The sequence below is a fragment of the Pelophylax lessonae genome (genome assembly GCF_965119305.1).
Source record: "Pelophylax lessonae genome assembly, chromosome: 1".
NCBI lineage: Eukaryota > Metazoa > Chordata > Amphibia > Anura > Ranidae > Pelophylax > Pelophylax lessonae.
The window spans coordinates 503,278,808-503,296,895 of NC_138768.1; the positions used below are offsets into that span (position 1 = coordinate 503,278,808).

The 18,088-nt window shown below is 48.0% G+C and overlaps 1 protein-coding gene across 5 annotated transcripts in view; it reads left to right on the forward strand.

Annotated features, from left to right (window-relative positions):
• The window catches only part of TCF3 (transcription factor 3), a 186,473-nt gene that overhangs the window by 122,903 nt on the left and 45,482 nt on the right, over positions 1 to 18,088 (forward strand). For 4 of the 5 annotated variants that reach the window (XM_082272958.1, XM_082272960.1, XM_082272961.1 and 1 more), the window contains exons 12-14: positions 4,298 to 4,376; positions 4,781 to 4,854; positions 16,713 to 16,895. In XM_082272958.1, the coding sequence (XP_082129084.1) occupies positions 4,298 to 4,376; positions 4,781 to 4,854; positions 16,713 to 16,895 (336 nt within the window). The remainder of the gene's footprint in view (positions 1 to 4,297; positions 4,377 to 4,780; positions 4,855 to 16,712; positions 16,896 to 18,088) is intronic. The other variant, XM_082272959.1, reaches the window with a different exon arrangement.

Genomic DNA, 18,088 nt, shown 5'->3' on the forward strand with positions numbered 1-18,088 from the left:
CATATACCAATCTTAGTGAGTACAGTCTACAGTGTGGAATATATATAAAAATATTTATTCGCCAGACATGTAAACACAATATATGATCAAACAAGAAGTGACAAAAAAAAGATAACTCTTACATAAAATACTAACTTAAAACAATCAATGCAATGTGATGTTTAGCTCAATAATGAAAGTGAAACTGAAACAAAATGAAACAAAGTGAAATGAAACAAAGTGAAAGTAAAACTAAGCAAGATTACCATTTCTTCCCAGGTATAGTATAAGCCATAAATTAATGTTCTATATAAACAGACTACAATGGTCTGCGAATCACATGGCCCAAAGTCATTCCACTGCAGAAGGAATGAGAATAAGCCATGCAAAACGGAAGACTTAAAATTGCAAATAATGCACTTAATCTGATATTAATAATAATGTATAAAAACAAAAATCAGCTTTTTAGAGAAAAATCTACCATGGCTTATACGGCTGGGATTGTAATCTCATTACCCTTTAAATATGCAATATAAAACATATAAGGAAAGAATAAACAATTGTTGAATAAAATCAAATAACATAGCAAGGCATAATTACCACACTTAAGATAGCCGCTAGCTTCAAATCGTTACCAGAGTCCTAAGATGGATGCCTTTCTTAAGATGGTGGATTCCCTTCAAGTTTCAGATGAATGATGTAGATCAGGGAGTATGTCTGGATGAGTCTATTGAAAAATGTAATAGCGTGTGTGGTGTAAGTGTGAGGTGTGTTGTCAGTAGTGTAATGTGTCTCTCTCATCTGGGTTGGTCTTTTATATGGTAAGAACAAAGAGCTATAAAAATTACCATAAGTAAAACCCAGAGGGATGAAACATTATCCCAATTGGTCGGGATATTCTATACCTAAACTAGTGAGGTCAGAGACACACCCCTTTTTATAATTAACCCCATACTTGGTCTAATAAAATTAAGGATGATTCCTCTATATGTAAGATTAATCATAAAACACAACATAAAACTTTATCCAGACTCCCAGTACATACATAAATGTTCACCTGTATTTCCATCATTCATCTTGGCAAGTAATGCCATTTCAATAATTATATTATTTAAGACAATATAATATTTTTATATTGGAATATTTCAAATTATCTCAAGACTGCACCTGGTATTTCGTCTCCAGAGGGCAGTATTGTACCGTTCATTAGATTTTGTATTTAATATAATTAAAACAATTTGTTATCTGATGACCTATTGACCTGTCGGCTAGTGAAAAGCAATTACTTATTTGACCATGTCTTACACTGTCAATTAAGATGTCTGGCCTGTAGGATTTACAACACCTTGAGCACTTAGACTAGACTTCTCTGAAATGAGGTAACTAGTGACGAGATACATATGTCCTTACACTTATTAGAAAAAGAATTCTAAGTAAGATTATTACTGAGAATATAAACCCAAAATGTGATATAACATTCCTAAATATATATGTATATGCCTTACATAATATAATGACATAATTATGGCTAATATCGTCTCACATATAATGATGTACCTTTAAAAAAACTTATATGGTTCATCTTTAAATGTATGCTGAAAAACACTGAGCCATTGTCTATTGTTAAATACTTATAGACAGACTGACACTACCATCCCCTTAACTTCTGTTATCTGATAGAGGTGTCAATGTATAAGCTTATTTATGACAAAAGAAAATAGAAATGTCTGCTGAAAGTATAGGACCCTATTGTTGAAATTCTATGCTCTCTTGTAAGCTTGTACGAGACATTTTGTTTAACAAGTATATATATGAACTTTGTTTCACCTTAAAAACAAGATGGACGCCATCCTGTTCAGAATCTCTTATATGCATAATATGAAATATACATGGCTTTTAAAATCATTTTTCTTTTTACCTATTATTATTTTAATCAACCCCCAATAACCCCGACACCGTGGCTTACATCAATCATCAAGGGGGCACCAGGAGTGCCCTGGCAGCCAGAGGTGGCCAAGATTCTGGTGTGGGCCGAACACCATGTTCCGGCTCTCTCTGCAGTCCACATCCGGGGTGTGGAGAACTGGCAGGCGGATTACCTGAGTCATCAGGTGTTGGATCAAGGGGAGTGGTCCCTGCATCCAGTGGTGTTTCATCTCCTATGTGCCCAGTGGGGGACTCCGGAGGTGGATCTGTTTGCGTCTCCCCTCAACAGGAAAGTTCAGAGGTTTGTGGCCAGGTCTCTGGATCCTCTGGCCGACGCCACAGACGCTTTGGTGGCTCCTTGGAGTCAGTATCCCCTGATATATGCCTTCCCTCCGCTAGTTCTCCTGCCGAGGTTTCTTCGCAGGGTGGCGATGGAAGGCATTCCAGACGTTATGATGGCAACAGACTGGCCTCGGCAGTCTTGGTACAAATAGCTGGTAAAAATGGTCGTGGATCCTCCATGGCGTCTTCCTCTGCAGGAAGATCTACTATTTCGAGGACCGATCTTCCATCCTGCTTTACGGCCGTTGGCTTTAACGGCTTGGCTGTTGAAAGCAAGGTGTTGAGGGATAGAGGTCTCTCTGATTCGGTGATTCCTACCCTTTTGAAGGCCAGGAAGACGACATCTAGGAAGATCTATCATCGTACATGGAAATCGTACATTTCTTGGTGTGAATCGCTGCAGCTGCACCCTCTCCTTGTTTTCTATAGCTAGGGTTTTTGGCCTTTTACAAAAAGGGGTTGAGCAGCGCTTGGCGTTGGGTACTATCAAGGGCCATGTTTCGGCCTTGGCCATTTACTTTTCATGGTTTTTCATGGTTTGATTTGAACCTTCATTCAGGGGGTGCGTCATCTGGCCCCTCCGAGGAGATCCCCGTTACTGCCATGGGATCTTAATCTGGTTTTGTTTTTTCTTCAAAAGCCTCCTTTTGAGAATATTAGGGTAATTTCTCTGCTCTTTGTCGCAGAAGGTTGCCTTTCTAGTGGCTATCGCTTCTGCTCACCGAGTCTGAGTTGGTGGCACTGTCCTGTCGTTCGCCTTATTTGGTGGTCCACAGGGATAAAGTGGTCCTCCGACCTAATCCGTCTTTTCTCCCTAAAGTGGTGTCGGATTTTCATCTTAATGAAGACATTGTGTTGCCTTCCTTATGTCCTAAGCCTAAACATCCCAAGGAGATTGCCTTGCACTCTCTGGATGTGGTTCGGGCAATAAGGGTTTATCTGACGGTTACTGAGTCCTTCTAGAAGTCGGACTCCATTTGTCCTTCCAGACGGTCCTTGCAAAGGTTTGGCTGCGTCCACTGTGACCATTTCGAGATGGATCAGGCCAGACCGTTTTTCAGGCTTATTCAATCAAGGGTCAGGTTCCTCTTTTCCCTGTGAGGGCGCATTCTACTAGAGCGCTGAGTGCCTCTTGGGCTTTTCGCAATCGGGACTCTGTTGCACAAGTTTGTAAGGCAGGGACTTGGTAGTCTGTGCACACCTTTACAAAATTGTACGAGGTGGATTTGTTGGCATCTTCGGATGCCTCTTTTGGCCGCAAGGTTTTGCAGGCTGCCTTTAGAGAATGTTTGTTTTATTTTTTTTTACCTGGGTGAGCTCCTGTTTGGTAGAGCTCTATGTTGCCCGGTTGGCTAAGTTTAGCCTCTTGGAGTTGACGTTACTGTCTGGTTGCGTTTTTCCCCACCCCCTCATGCCTATGCTGGTTTGGGATGTCCCACTCGGCTCATGGAGATGAGGCTGCGTCTGTCGATGGACGATAGAGAAAATAAGATTTTTGTAAGATCTTACAGTAAAATCTTTTTCTCTGATGTCCATCGACAGATGCAGCACCCACCCCTCTGTTTGGGGTTGGTTCTTTTTGTCTTCACTGCTTTAAAACTAGACTGATGTGCTGGGCTGTGGCAGTGGGGGTTACATTCGTGTACATTCAAATTTTCCTGCCTAGACTACTCGTGATGGGAGGAGCAATAACCCACGTCTGTCGATGGACATCAGAAAAAAAGATTTTACAGTGCGATCTTACAAAAATCATTTTTTTCAGCTTTGTATTTTAGAGCAATATATGGTTATTTGATTAGTACACAGAGTTTATATTATGGAAATTTAATTTTGGTGCTGAATTGTTAAAACTGCAGAATGGAGTTGTTGCCAGCACACCTTTTAAATTTATACAAAGATTATACAAAGATTAGGCACAAATTCTAAGTGCTTGGTTTTTAACAACAAATCCAGTTGTGAACCCATTTTCAATTCTCCAGTTATGATGAATGAGAACCATTGTTTCTTGTAGATATAATACTTGAACACTTTTAAATTCTTTTCTTTGTAGATTTATTCTCCAGATCATTCCAGCACAAACTTTTCCTCTAGCCCTTCAACACCTGTGGGGTCGCCTCAGGGAATGACAGGTCTGAGATTTTAAGATTTTTCTATGTGTTTAGATTTGGTATAACAATTTTCATTACACACATATTCAAAATCACTATAATTCTTTGACACCCATTATGGTTTCATATTTAAGGGTACAATCACACCATCTGCTGATGTGAACCCTCCTGGTAGGAGACAAGACATTTTGCTTTGTCTTGTGCTTTGTCTTGTGGTGGGATTGCGCTGGAATAGCCACCAAACTCAGTCCTAACGCACTTAATGTGAATCTGCCCTAAGCATTTAGTATATGAAACAGGCCCTAAATGCTTTTCTTACTACTGTACCATATGTTAAAACAGACACAAACGCGATATGGGAAAATTGGAAGTTCAATTATCCGTTTGCATGCCCCGTATTGATGTGTTTATTTTTTTTTGTTTAGGAACAGGGCAGTGGCCCAGAGCAAGTGTGCCAGGCGCCCTGTCTCCCAGTTACGAGGGTACATTACACACATTGGTATGTATCATAAAAACTTTTCTCTGTTTTAAAGAGTAACTCCACTTTTTGTTGAGGAAAAAAAAAAGGGTTCCCCTCTGGGTGATCTATGTACACGGCAAGGATTTTACTAAACTTTGTTGCAGACTCCTACCTTTTTGTTGTTCTGAAGAAATAGCTGTCTGTGTTCATGTGGAAATTGAATCTAATGGGAGTGATTTTAAAATTGTCCATCAGCTGCTGCACTTGCAGGGCTCTAATGAAGAAAATTTCAGGGTCTGCATCCCTTTAGATTTCCCTTTTTGGCTGTATATCTCCAAAAATGACATTTTTGTTGCAGCCCGAAATCTGACTTTTATCTTAGTGCAGATTTCTGGGAAGGTGTATGTAGGAAATTGCCTTTCTGGGGGCGGGGGGGGGGGGGGTGGTAGTTCTGTGTAGACCAGGCATGTCCAACCTGCGGCCCAGAACCACAGGCAATGCGGCCCACTGCCCCCTGACTATTTTATTTTTTTGCTGGAGAGGAAGGAAGTGGGTTTGGGGGCACGGCCACAGCAGCTTTAAAGAGGCTGCCTCGGAGGGGAGGGGGCGAGCATGTGCAGTGTTTTTGACTCCTACCACCATGACCACTCAAAATCACTGAAGTGGTCATGGTAGTTAGAGTGTTCCTTTATGATCTCTCAGAAGAAGTAAACCTCCGTATACGGATTCCATTTCATTTGATCATCCTCTAGTTGTGTTAAATTAGTGCGGGGGGCACAGCGGCACGGGAAGGGCGCGGCGGCATTTTATTACTTATATACCTTAACTATAGTATATATTTTATATGCGGCCCGAGAAAATTTCTCTACACTAATTGTGGCCCAGAGAAGCCAAAAGGTTGGACACCCATGGTGTAGACAATGCCTTCAGGTAGCCATATTGAATTGCATGTTATGGAAAATTACAGTACTGCAGATTGAAACGGAAAAATTGGATTTTTGAATTACTGTAAAATACATTTCTCTGATGTTCATTGACGGACACAGCACCCACCCCTCTTTGGAGTTGGCATTCTTCTGACACTGCTTGTAACAAAACTAAGTGCCTGTAGCCGAGAGTGGGAGTATACCCCCTGGGAATGCCCATAGGCGTAGTCAAGCTTTTTCTTGCCTAGTGTCCTACTCCTGTAGGGGGCAGTATAACCCAATGGTTAAGAAGAATCAGGAGCTGTGTCCGTCAATGAAAAGAATATGAGGGGTGGGAAAACATCAGAAATATATTCCCAAGCCTAACCATAGCCAACCATGTAATCTAGAGCTCAACCATAAACAACTGGAGCTCAACTGAAAAATAATACACCCAGACCACTTCCAAGGCATGCAAGGCAATTTCAGATGTTTAGGCCTGGGACACAGGGAAGGCAGCACAATGTCTTCATTCAAATGGTAGTCAGAGACCGCCTTGGGAAGGAATGATGGACAGAGGCAAAGCACAACATTATCCTTGCGAATCACCATAAGGTGAATGACAGGATAACTCTCAGTGCTGACACCCTGCATGCAGAGGTGATGGCCACCAAAGTAGTCCACCTTCTAGGGCAATGTGAGCAGGGAAAGCTCCCGAATATTTTCAAAGAAAAGCTTCAGTACAGCTGAAAGCACCGCATTAAGATTCCAGGGCTGCAACAGAGTCCGCACTGAAGAAACCAAATGCCGGACACCCTGAGAAAAGGTATGCACCGGGGAGTGTGTTGCCAAAGGTCGTTGAAAATAGACCGCCAAAACCCAATACCTGGCCCTTAAAGGTACTCAAGGTCAATTTTTGTTCACCCCGCCCCCGTTGAAGGAAGGTTAAGATCTGATCCACCAAGAAGGAGCGAGAGCAAACTCCAAGACACTCTCACCACGCACTGTACGTCTTCCTAGAGGCAAATTTACAAGCTTTTAACAGCGTAGGAATCACCGATTTCAGCACCTGACGTTCCAACAGTCAAGCCATTAAAGCCAGCGACTGTAAAGCAGGAAGGAAGATTGGTCCATGGGACAGCAGATACTCCCTGGGAGGAAGTCCCCAAGGAGCATCGGCGACCAGTCTGGAACCACTAGAATTACCAGATCCCCTGCTGCCTGAATCCTGCACAGGAGACATGGCAGAAGTTTGAGAGGGCTGGAACTAATCAGTCAGCCCACCTTAGAATGCCGGCTACTTACTGAGCCGCCAGGACACTTCTTGTGCCCTCTTGGTGATTGACATAGACCATTGGCCGAATGAATTCGTACCGCACACCCCTGAAGAGGATTGTCCAATGAGCCAGACAGTCTGATTGCTCAGAGTTCCAGTACATTAATCAGCAGTCTGGGCTCTGCCAGAGTCCAGACCCCCTGATCACGTCTGTACTTAGGACACCTCCCCACCCAGACAGGCTGGCATCCGTGGAGACAACTGTCCAGTACAGGAGGAGAATTATTTTCCCTGTCGAAGTGCCAGAGTGTGAAGCCACCTCGAGACAGGATCCTTGATCCATTTCACCAGAATCTCTTTAGTAGAGATATTGTGTGGAACTGTGCAAACAGACCGCCTCGAGGGTGGATACCATCAGGCCCAGCACGCGCATGCAAGCCCTGAGGGATGACCGTATGCTTAACAGAAGCTAAATTGCCTTCTGCAATGTCTGGAGTTTTTCCCAACGAAGAAACACTCTGGTTGAGACCGAGTCCAGAGTCAGACCCAGATAGGCCATTTTAGGTGGACAGAACCAAAGCAGACTCCTCAATGTTCAGGATCCCACTAAACTCGCTCAGAGTTTGCAGAGCAATCTCCAGTAGTACCCCAGTACCCTGATCCCCCGCTGACTCAAAAAAAAAAAAGTGCCAACACTCCTGTGAAGACCCGGGGTGCGGAGAGGAGACCAGAAGGTCAGCGCCACAAACTTATAATGCTGCTCGTCCATGGCAAAACAGAGGAAGCGCTGGCGACCAGCACATATTAGTATGTGCAGGTAGGCATCCTTGATGCCGAAAGAAGCAAGAATAAATGTCTCTGATGTAGGGACGCCGCTACCATGTGATTTGACCCTGTGCGGAACTTTTGTACTCGCACAAAGCAGCTTAGTGCCTTGAGGCCCAGAATTGGACTTGCCTTGCCTTTCTTCCTGGGGACTGTAAAGAGGCTTGAGTAAAAAAAAAAAAAAAAAAAAAAAAAAAAAAAACCTTAATTGTTCCGAAGTCGGAACCTGAACAATCACCCCTTGAAATAACAAGTTTTGCACTGCCCCAAAGAGACCCCCTCGTAGGTGATCTGGGGACAAGTGCAGGTTGAAAAGGAAAAACCTTTCTGGAGGACAAGACTGAACTCGATCTCGTAGCCTGACTGAATAACTTGGTGGACCCACTTGACCTGTACAAGGGAGGTCCATGGATCCGAAAACCAGCAAAGACGTCCCCCACCCCAGATACGGGTGAGGATGCCCCTTCATGCAGAGGCAGCCTTGTCCGCAGGTCTGAAAGAGCCCGCTCGTGGCTTGCCAGACCAGGTCCTCTTGGAACCTCTGGTGGAGGACCTGACTTTTGATCCCTAATCTTAAGATCCTGAGAGACAAAAAGGCCGCTTGGGAGCCGAGGAGAATGGCCCACGTCTGATGGGGCTCCTTGCCTTTGGTAGCCTTCGGAAGAAGTACTCTACCCCCGGTGAGACCCTTAACGATGTCATCCAAGGAAGCACCAAACAGGTGACCCCCCCTACAAGAGAGCGATCGCTCTAAGGCCCTCTTAGAAGTTTAGTTTGCAGACCAGCATTTCAGCCAGACAATACGCCGAAGGACCACTGCTGATACAGACAGCCTAGAATCAAAAGGAGCCGCATCCGAAGACTCATCACAGACAAACTGAAGCCCCCGTACCGACCGGTCCACCAGCTCCGCAAAGACACGGGGAAGCTATTCTCCCTCCAGGTCCCGGCATAAATGCTTAGCCCACTCGGTCAGAATACGCGACACCAGGGCAATAGTAATTACCGTCCTAATTGCCGAACCAGCCACAGCGCACATATGGCTGGCCAGACTATTTGCCTTCTAAGTTGCTAGACCTGTAAAGGTCGGGGACCCCTCAACCGCGATGAAGATAACCCAATTTGACCTGGAATCCAGCGAGTCCACTACAGGTGGGACCGTCCACCTTTTATGCAGTAAATCCTCATAAGGATATTACAGGCAAAAAACGCCTAGCAACCACTGCGTTTTGGACAACCCCACGGTTTGTGACAATGTTGTCAAGGTAAGAGGAAAGAGGAACACCCTCGCCGCTTTGGAGGGCCTGTGGGTTAGCCGCACCTCCATTTTTAAAGTTTCACACACTGACACAAGCAGTGCATCCACCAGTGCCTATTTAAGCGCGACTAGTGGAGCAGAGGAATCATCCTCCCTATCTCGCAGACCCAGTAGTTTTGCTATGCACTGAGCTCACCCCGAATACATATCAGGGGAGGCCGCTGACTGCGATCCCGCAGAGGGGAGACTGGCCAACGGTCCACAAATAGACCACCTATTTGACATCACAAAAAACAAGGGGGTCACCCTCCGAGCCCTCCATAGACGACATAACAGGACATAGCCCCCTTAAGAGGGCCGTCCCCTGTAATGCGGACGCACAGGCAGGGTACCCTCGCTAAAACAAGGCAGGTGCCCCACACAATAATGGCGGCAATACTGTCATTAAAAATGTAGCTTCCCCACAGCGCCAACCGGTCCAAGGGAGGTGCCAAGCTGACCATATGACCCAGCAGGCTGCAAGCCGCAGCCTAAATTTTTGTGGGGGCCCAGCCGCAATTGCACGGATCCTCAGCCCGGCAGATGCCCAAAGGAAGAGTGAGGGTTTCAGCCACACACACTGGGGCCCCCTCCCAATGGCAGCGCCTGACTCTGCTGCGTGGCCTAGTAGGTCGCAGACTGCAGCCTAAATTTTTGAGGGCACCTGGCTGCCAGGACATGAGCCCCAGCGGAGCAGACCACACAGGGGCAGCGGAGGGGACAAAAATGGTGCGACTCCGGCCGATGCCAGTTCGTATGCGTCCTCATGAGATGTTTAACTCGCAGGCCAGCCCCCATCCAGTGGAGCTATGTCGCGGCCAACTTAGCACGGAGCTGCGGTCTGCACATGCTCGCTGGCCCGACTGGGGGCCCTAAGGATCTATATTATCCAGTTTGTCGCCCAGTCTGTCACTTGAACAAACTAAAAAGGGGGAAAAAATTCCATTTAAAATGAAAAAAATTGCCAGGACCAGAGATCCCAGCAAGGAACTAGGTCTTTACTCCTGAGTAGGCAGAAAAAAACTGCGTGCCTTTAGCTTAGAGTGAGTGTATACCCACTGGGGACTGCCCATAGGCGTAGTCAAGCTTTTTCCTGCCTAGTGTGCTACTCCTGTAGGGGGCAGCATAACCCAATGGTTTAAGAAGAATCAGGAGCTGTGTCCATCAGTGAAAGAGAGAGGTCATTTTTAATAACTTTCAATTACAATGACTTATGTAGCAACTATTTGCTATAATTTCTCTTCTCTTACGTCCTCCGACAGTCGCCGCCTCCTCTAAGTCATCACTATTGGGTATTGTCTTCCTAACCGTAGTAATAGCTAGGCATATAGACTTAGTCCAAAGACAAAAGGCATTAGCATATACACACCCATGGGGGCTGTCCCATCCGGTCAATACCCCCTCTGCATCACCACTCCCAACTCAGTTTTAATCTGCCTAGCGTCAGGAATAGTCAGGCTTACCTTGTGCTGGGGCTTCAGTCTCAGCCTTCCTAATCTTTTCTTTGATTTTCTTTGAAGAATGTCAGTTTTTTCACACTTTACTAGCTGTTTATTTTGTCAGCTCTAGTGTTAGTCTTCTCTTCGGATGAAGATGGATCATGCGGTGCTGGGATTCGGACTGACCGCCCTTGTTCTCCAGGGCACAGAGGGTCAGATGGACCCCCAGCTCGCCATCGAGCGTTCAGCTATGGTTCGCCCTGGCATTACGAACGACCCATCCCTGTTCGCTGCAGGGATGCAGCCGTGAGGTGGCTACCTCACAGGACTCGTCTGCGGTGCTGCAGCGTCATGTCCCTGGCTCACGGCACTCCGTCAGATGAGGACAGAGGTTTTCCGTGCATAGAGGCTCCCCCACGCCATCTGGTACAGGTAAGTACTTTTCTGTGTGGGGCCTCTGTCTGGGGTGGCAGTCTGTGTTGCTGTGTTCCCATGTCTGTGCCTGTGTGACTCCCTGTGCGATCCCTGCGGGGTTCGCTTGTGCAGATCTGTATGTTTGCCGGGGTTCCCTGTCCCTGTGTCACCTTAGGTGCATGTTAGGGGTGCAGACGTTTTGTGCTTGTGCGGCGACCGCAGCGGGGAAAGATTCGCGCGGTCCGCCATCTTTACTGTGGGCACACATGTATAGCTCCTCTGGGGCGATTGTACATGTTATTTTGGCGTCATCCGCCGCCATTTTGTGGGCGGTGGAACGATCGGTCCGGCCGCATGCCGGCTGCCATTTTGGCGTAGCCTCCAATGCATCCCTATGGGGCAGCCATTTTCCCGGGGTCTGGCTTATAGTCCAGCCCTCTCCAGCAGCACTTCCTTTTTCCATCAGCAACAAGGACACTGGTAGCAACGCTCTGCGGGCTCTGCAGGTTATCTCTCTCAATCTCCCTCTGTATATTGCTTCTGGCTCAGTTTCTTTTCTCCTTTGGGGGTTTTTCATAGCTGTGACAGTAGCGGTGGGCTGCGCACTCCGCATCGCTCTTAAAGGGGACAGTACATTATTTTTGCACTGTAGTTTGTTTTTTTGATAACTTGAGCCATGGATTCTCAGGAAAGCAAGTTTCCTCCAGCTTTAGTGGGGGGCCCCAGTTACGACCTGACCTGGCTGCTGTAGTAGCGACTTTGGTGGCAAATATGGAAATCCTGATGTCTGAACGGCCTGCGAGAAAGAGGCCCAGGTTGTCTCTCTCTTCTGATTCAGATGGGGATATGGCTGCTGCTGCTGCTGCGAGCGTGCCCTTTTCAGGGTCCCGCTCATCCTTAGACCCCCCGGGGTCTGAGGGGGAGGCTGAAATGGAGGGTGTTGATACATCCTCCCCAGGGTCACCTGAAGAACGGGCGACCATGGATGAGTTAATTGTTTCTGTTAAAGAAACCTTACATTTAGAGGATGAGCCCTGTCCTCCGGGCGTTGTGTCCTCGTTTGGGACGCACAGGACCCGCAAATCTGCGCAGGTTTTTCCCTGCCCAGCTGAATTTCATTACACACGTTAAAACGTCCATTCCTGGTACCTAGTCGGTTCAAATTGCTTTATCCTTTTGCGCCGGCTACGGAATCGTGATGGTGTGTGCCTCCACAGGTAGATCACACTGTGGCCGTGTTAAACAAGGCTACCTTGGTTCCTACTGAGGATACCCCGGTTTTCCGGGACCCCATGGACCGGCGGTTGGAGTCTCTAGCTCGCCATTCCTATACGGTGGCGGGTTCATTGCTCAAACCTGTTTTCACGTCCGTTTTGGTGGCTCAGGCGGTGGCTGATTGGACTAAAATGCTTAGAAGCAATCTCGTGTCTGATGACGTACCGTCTGCCCGACTGGAAATGGTGGATCAGATCCACCAAGGAGTCATGTATTTGTGTGATGCAGCCTTAAATGAGGCCCCCTTGGTGGCTCGCCTCTCTAGTGTCGCTGTACTTAACCGGCGACTTATATGGCTGAAGAGCTGGTCGGCCGACCAGTCCTCACGGAAAACAGTTGCTGATTTTCCCTATGCTGGCTCTCGCCTTTTTGGCGAGGCGTTGGATACCCTGGTGAAGGGCGTCACGGGGGGCAAGAGCACTATGCTGCCCCAGAACCTGAAGAACAAGTCTTTCTGAGGCAAGCGGGGTTCTGCGCCTAGATCCAATCAGGGGTCCTTTCGTGCCTTTCGGAACTAATCCAAAGGCAAGCCCTTCAAGGCCCAGTGCAACCAGAAGAAACCCTGGGCGGGTAAGCAGAAGGCCGGCAATGCCGGCTCGGCGGGACAATCCGCCTCTGCCTGAAGGGGCGCCCTCACCCATTTCAGGGGTGGGGGGGGACGTTTGCGCGGTTTCCTCCAGCCTTGGCTGCTCCTGCTTTCGGACAGGTGGGTCCAGGAAATCGTTCGATCAGGTTACAAGATCGAATTCCTTTCCCGGCCGGCGGACAGATTCTTCCCCTCCAATCTCCATCTGCTTCCGGGGGGTCTGCTGGACTTGCATCAAGCGGTGCAGGACCTGCTTGCTCAGGGAATGATTGTCCTGGTGCCTCATCGGGACAGGTTTCGGGGGTTTTATTCGAATCTGTTCACTGTGCCCAGGAAGGAGGGCAAAGTGTGCCCTATTCTGGACCTGAAAGCGCTGAACCGCTTCGTGCGTGTTCGGAAGTTTCGAATGGAGTCTCTCCGTTCGGTGCTGGCCTCCTTGAGTCCAGGAGAATTCCTGGCTTCGATCGATCTAAAGGATGCGTACCTGCACATCCCCATTTTCGAGGGTCATCAGCGGTACCTTCGGTTTGCTATCGCGGAGGACCACTACCAGTTTGTGGCGTTACCTTTCGGTCTCGCTTCGGCACCCAGGGTGTTTACCAAGGTGTTGGCACCGGTCCTGGGCCTGCTGCGGGCCCAGGGCATGGCGGTCCTGGGGTACCTGGACGATCTGCTTCTGAGATCGCGTGCCAGTCAGGACCTTGTGCGCGATCTGTCCATCACGGTACAGGCGCTCCAGGAGTTCGGGTGGACCATCAACGTTCAAAAATCAGCGTTGTCTCCGTCGCTTCGCCTTTCCTATCTGGGAATGGTTCTGGACTCTGCTCAGGCAAAGGTATTCTTGCCGGAGGACAAGCTCCAGACTTTGCGGGGCGAAATCCGATCCCTCAGGGACAATCCGTCCTCGTCACTCAGGGCCTGCATGCGGGGCCTGGGTTTGATGGTGTCGGCCTTCGAGGCAATTCCCTTTGCCCAGATCCCCACACGGGCTCTCCAGACGGAGGTCCTGGTACAGATGCTCCAGGAGTTCGGATGGACCATCAACGTTCAAAAATCAGTGTTGTCTCCATCGCTTCGCCTTCCCTATCTGGGAATGGTTCTGGACTCTGCTCAGGCAAAGGTGTTCTTGCCGGAGGACAAGCTCCGGACTTTGCGGGACGAACTCAGGTTCCTCAGGGACAATCCGTCCTCGTCACTCAGGATATGCATGCGGGGCCTGGGGTTGATGGTGTCGGCCTTCGAGGCGGTTCCCTTTGCCCAGTTCCACACGCGGGCTCTCCAGACGGAGATCCTGGCCAGGTGGGACAGACTTCCTCAGTCCTTGGATCTGGATGTCTCCCTGAGTCGCCAGACCAGATTGGCTCTTCTATGGTGGATCCAGTCCCCGTTGGTGGCGGAAGGCAAGTCCTTCCGTCTGTTAGTGTGGACAGTGGTTACCACGGACGCCAGCCTGTCGGGCTGGGGTGGAGTCCTGGGCAACCTGTCTGCCCAGGGCACTTGGTCGGAGGAGTCCTCCCTCCCGATAAATGTGCTGGAACTACGTGCGATAAAACTTTGTCTGTTCCAGTGGTCGGACCGCCTCCAGGGCCTGCCTGTTCGCGTACAGACGAACAATGCTACCGCAGTGGCTTACATCAACCACCAGGGGGGCACCAGGAGTGCTCGTGCGGCCCGGGAGGTGACCGACATTCTGTCTTGAGCCGAGACTCATGTCCCGGCGATCTCGGCAGTTCACATTCCGGGTGTGGAAAATTGGCAGGCCGACTATCTGAGCCGCCAGACCCTGGACCAGGGGGAATGGTCCCTACACCCGGAGGTCTTTCAGATGCTGTGTGCGAGGTGGGGATCCCCAGACGTGGATCTGTTCTGTTCGCATCCCGGCTAAATCGAAAGGTGGAAAGATTCGTGGCAAGAACGCGCGATCCGTTGGCGGACGCCTCGGATGCGTTGGTGGCCCCTTGGGCATCAGCATCGTCTGATGTACGCCTTTCCCCCGATTCAGTTACTATCCCGGTTCCTTCGCAGATTGGTCTCGGAACCGCACATGGTGATTCTGGTGGCGCCGGACTGGCCTCGCCGGTCCTGGTACGCCGACGTTGTTCACCTGGCAGTGGCGCCTTCGTGGCGCCTGCCTCTGCGGGAAGATCTCCTGTCTCAAGGTCCGATCTTCCATCCTGCTTTACAGTTGCTGGCTTTAACGGCCTGGCTGTTGAGACCCAGGTCTTGAAGGACAAGGGTCTATCCCCTGAGGTTATCCCTACCCTAATCAAGGCTAGGAAATCCTCCTCTGGTAAGATCTATTACCGTACCTGGAAAGCCTTTTTCACCTGGTGTGAGTCCAGGGGGTTCTCCCCTCGTTCTTACTCGGTGTCGAGAATCTTGGCTTTCCTCCAGTCTGGAGTGGATCAGCGCCTGGCGCTGGCCACGATAAAGGGCCAGGTGTCTGCACTGGCTGTCCTTTTCCAACGCCCTGTGGCGTCTCATTCCTTGGTGTGCACCTTCATTCAAGGTGTGCGACATTTGGCTCCTCCCAGGAAGGAGCCCTTACCTCCGTGGGACTTGAACTTGGTTCTGTCCGCGTTGCAGCGTGCTCCCTTTGAAAATATCAGGGAGATTTAGTTGCCTCTGCTGTCTAAAAAGGTTGCCTTTCTGGTGGCCATGACTTCGGCTCGCAGAGTGTCGGAGCAGGCGGCGTTGTCTTGCCGCTCCCCTTACTTGATAATTCACAAGGATAAGGTGGTTTTGCGTCCACCCCCATCCTTCCTTCCCAAGGTGATCTCTGAATATCACCTTAATGAGGACATTGTCCTGCCTTCGCTTTGTACGAAGCCTAAACATCCAAAGGAGATTGCTCTGCATTCCTTGGATGTTGTCAGGGCGATCAGGGTTTACCTGTCGTCTATGGAGTCCTTTCGGAAGACGGATTCCCTCTTTGTCCTTCCTGAGGGACCTCGGAAGGGCATGGCTGCATCTGCAGTGACGATTGCCAAATGGATCAGACAGACCATTGAGCAGGCTTACGCCTTGAACGGGTTCCGCCCTTCCCTGTTAAGGCGCACTCTACCAGGTCTTTGAGTACTTCCTGGGCCTATTGGCATCGGGCCTCGGTGCACACTTTTTCCAAGTTCTACAAAGTAGACGTTCTGGCATCAGTTGATGCTTCTTTTGGCCGCAAAGTTCTCAGTGCGGCTGTGCCATGATGGACCCTTGAATTTTTCTCTGGGTCCCTGGCTGTTGGCATTTGCTTTCCTGGGCTGTTGCTCCTGTTGAGCATTGTTTTTTTCTGTTGCCCAGTTGGTTCTCTTACAGTGCATGTAAGATTCCTTTCTCTGATGTGGGTACTGCGTTGCCTTTTCTACGGTTGCGTCTCCCACCCCTCATGTCTATACTGCTTTGGGACATCCCAACAGTGATGACTTAGAGGAGGCGGCGACTGTTGGACGTAAGAGAAAACAGAATTTTTGTAAAATCTTACCCTGTAAAATTCCTTTCTCTGAGTCCTCCGACAGTCGCCGCCCCTGTCCCTCTTTTGGGGTTCTTATTACCTACTGCTATGCTACCAAACTGAGTTGGGAGTGGTGATGCAGGGGGGGTATTGACCGGATGGAACAGCCCCCATGGGTGTGTATATGCTAATGCTTTTTGTCTTTGGACTAAGTCTATATGCCTAGCTATTCCTATGGATAGGAAGACAATACCCAACAGTGATGACTTAGAGGAGGCGGCGACTGTCGGAGGACTCAGAGAAAGGAATTTTACAGGTAAGATTTTACAAAAATTCTGTTTTTCTTCCGACAGTGGAGTTACCAGTTAAGGTTTAAAAATATTAGATATTGACAAATTAAATAACTGTACCTGTTTTTTTTTTTTGCTTTTAAAGCAGAACAAGATGGAAGACCGCCTAGATGAAGCCATCCATGTTTTGAGGAGTCATGCTGTGGGACAGACTGGTTCTCTCTCTGGGAGCCATGAAGATATGCATGCGCTTTTAGGAGCAGGAGCAGCGGTGCTTGGAGCAAACTTTTCCAGTGCAGTACTCTCAATGGCTAATCGACACGCCATGGTTAGGATTTATTGGCACTATACATCCATACATATACACGCATGTATTAAAAACACAGAGCCCTATTTGTTACATGTCCAGACTGTGTTTTATGTTACGAAGAACAGCCCAGGTTGCAGGTATGCATAGACTGATTGATTGAAAACCGACTGGGCATGGCAATCTGATATTATCTTAGGGGTTCAACAGTCAATTTCCCCTTATTTCTGGGATAGACAGTCAATTGGGGAGGAAAAATAAAAAGATGTACAGGTGCATGCCAAAAAATTTTAAAATAATCAAAAAGTTAATTTATTTTAGTAATTTAATTCAAAAAGTGAATTATTATTCTCTATATCCTATAGATTCATTATGCACAGAGTGATATATTTCAAGCATTTCTTTCTTTTAATTTTGATGACTATGCCCTACAGCTAGTGAAAACCCAAAATTCTGTATCTCAGAAAATTATAATTCGAAGTGAGATCAATAAAAAAAAAAAAAAAAAAAGATTTTTAATACTTTTTAGTAAGCCAACATTTCTGAATGTCCATGTATAGTATGCACTCAATATTTGGTCGGGGCTCCTTTTGCGTGAATTACTGCATCAATGTGGCGTCCCATGGAGGCGATCAGCCTGTGGCACTGCTGAGGTGTTATGCAAGCCCAGGTTGCTTTGATAGCGGCCTTCAGCTCGTCTGCATTCTTGGGTCTGGTGTCTCATCTTCTTCTTGACAATACCCCACAAATTCTCTATGGGGTTAAGGTCAGGTGAGTTTGCTGGCCAATCAAGCACAGGGATACCATGATCATTAAACCAGGTACTGGCATTATTGGCAGCGTAGGCAGGTGCCAAGTCCTGCTGGAAAATGAAATCTGCATCTCCATAAAGCTGGTCAGCAGAGGGAAGCATGAAGTGCTTTAAAATTTCCTAGTAGAAGGCTGCGCTGACTTAAGACTTGATAAAGACAATGGAACAATGCCAGATAACATGGCTCCCCAAATCATCACAGATTGTGGAAACTTCACACTGGACCTTATGCAACTTTGATCCTGTGCCCCTCTATTCTTCTTCCAGACTCTGGGACCTTTGATTTCCAAATAAAATGCACCGCTTATTTTCAACCGAAAAGAGGACTTTGGACCACTGAGCAACAGTCCAGTCCATTTGCTCCTTAGCCCTGGTAAGGTGCTTCTGACATCTTTGGTTCAGA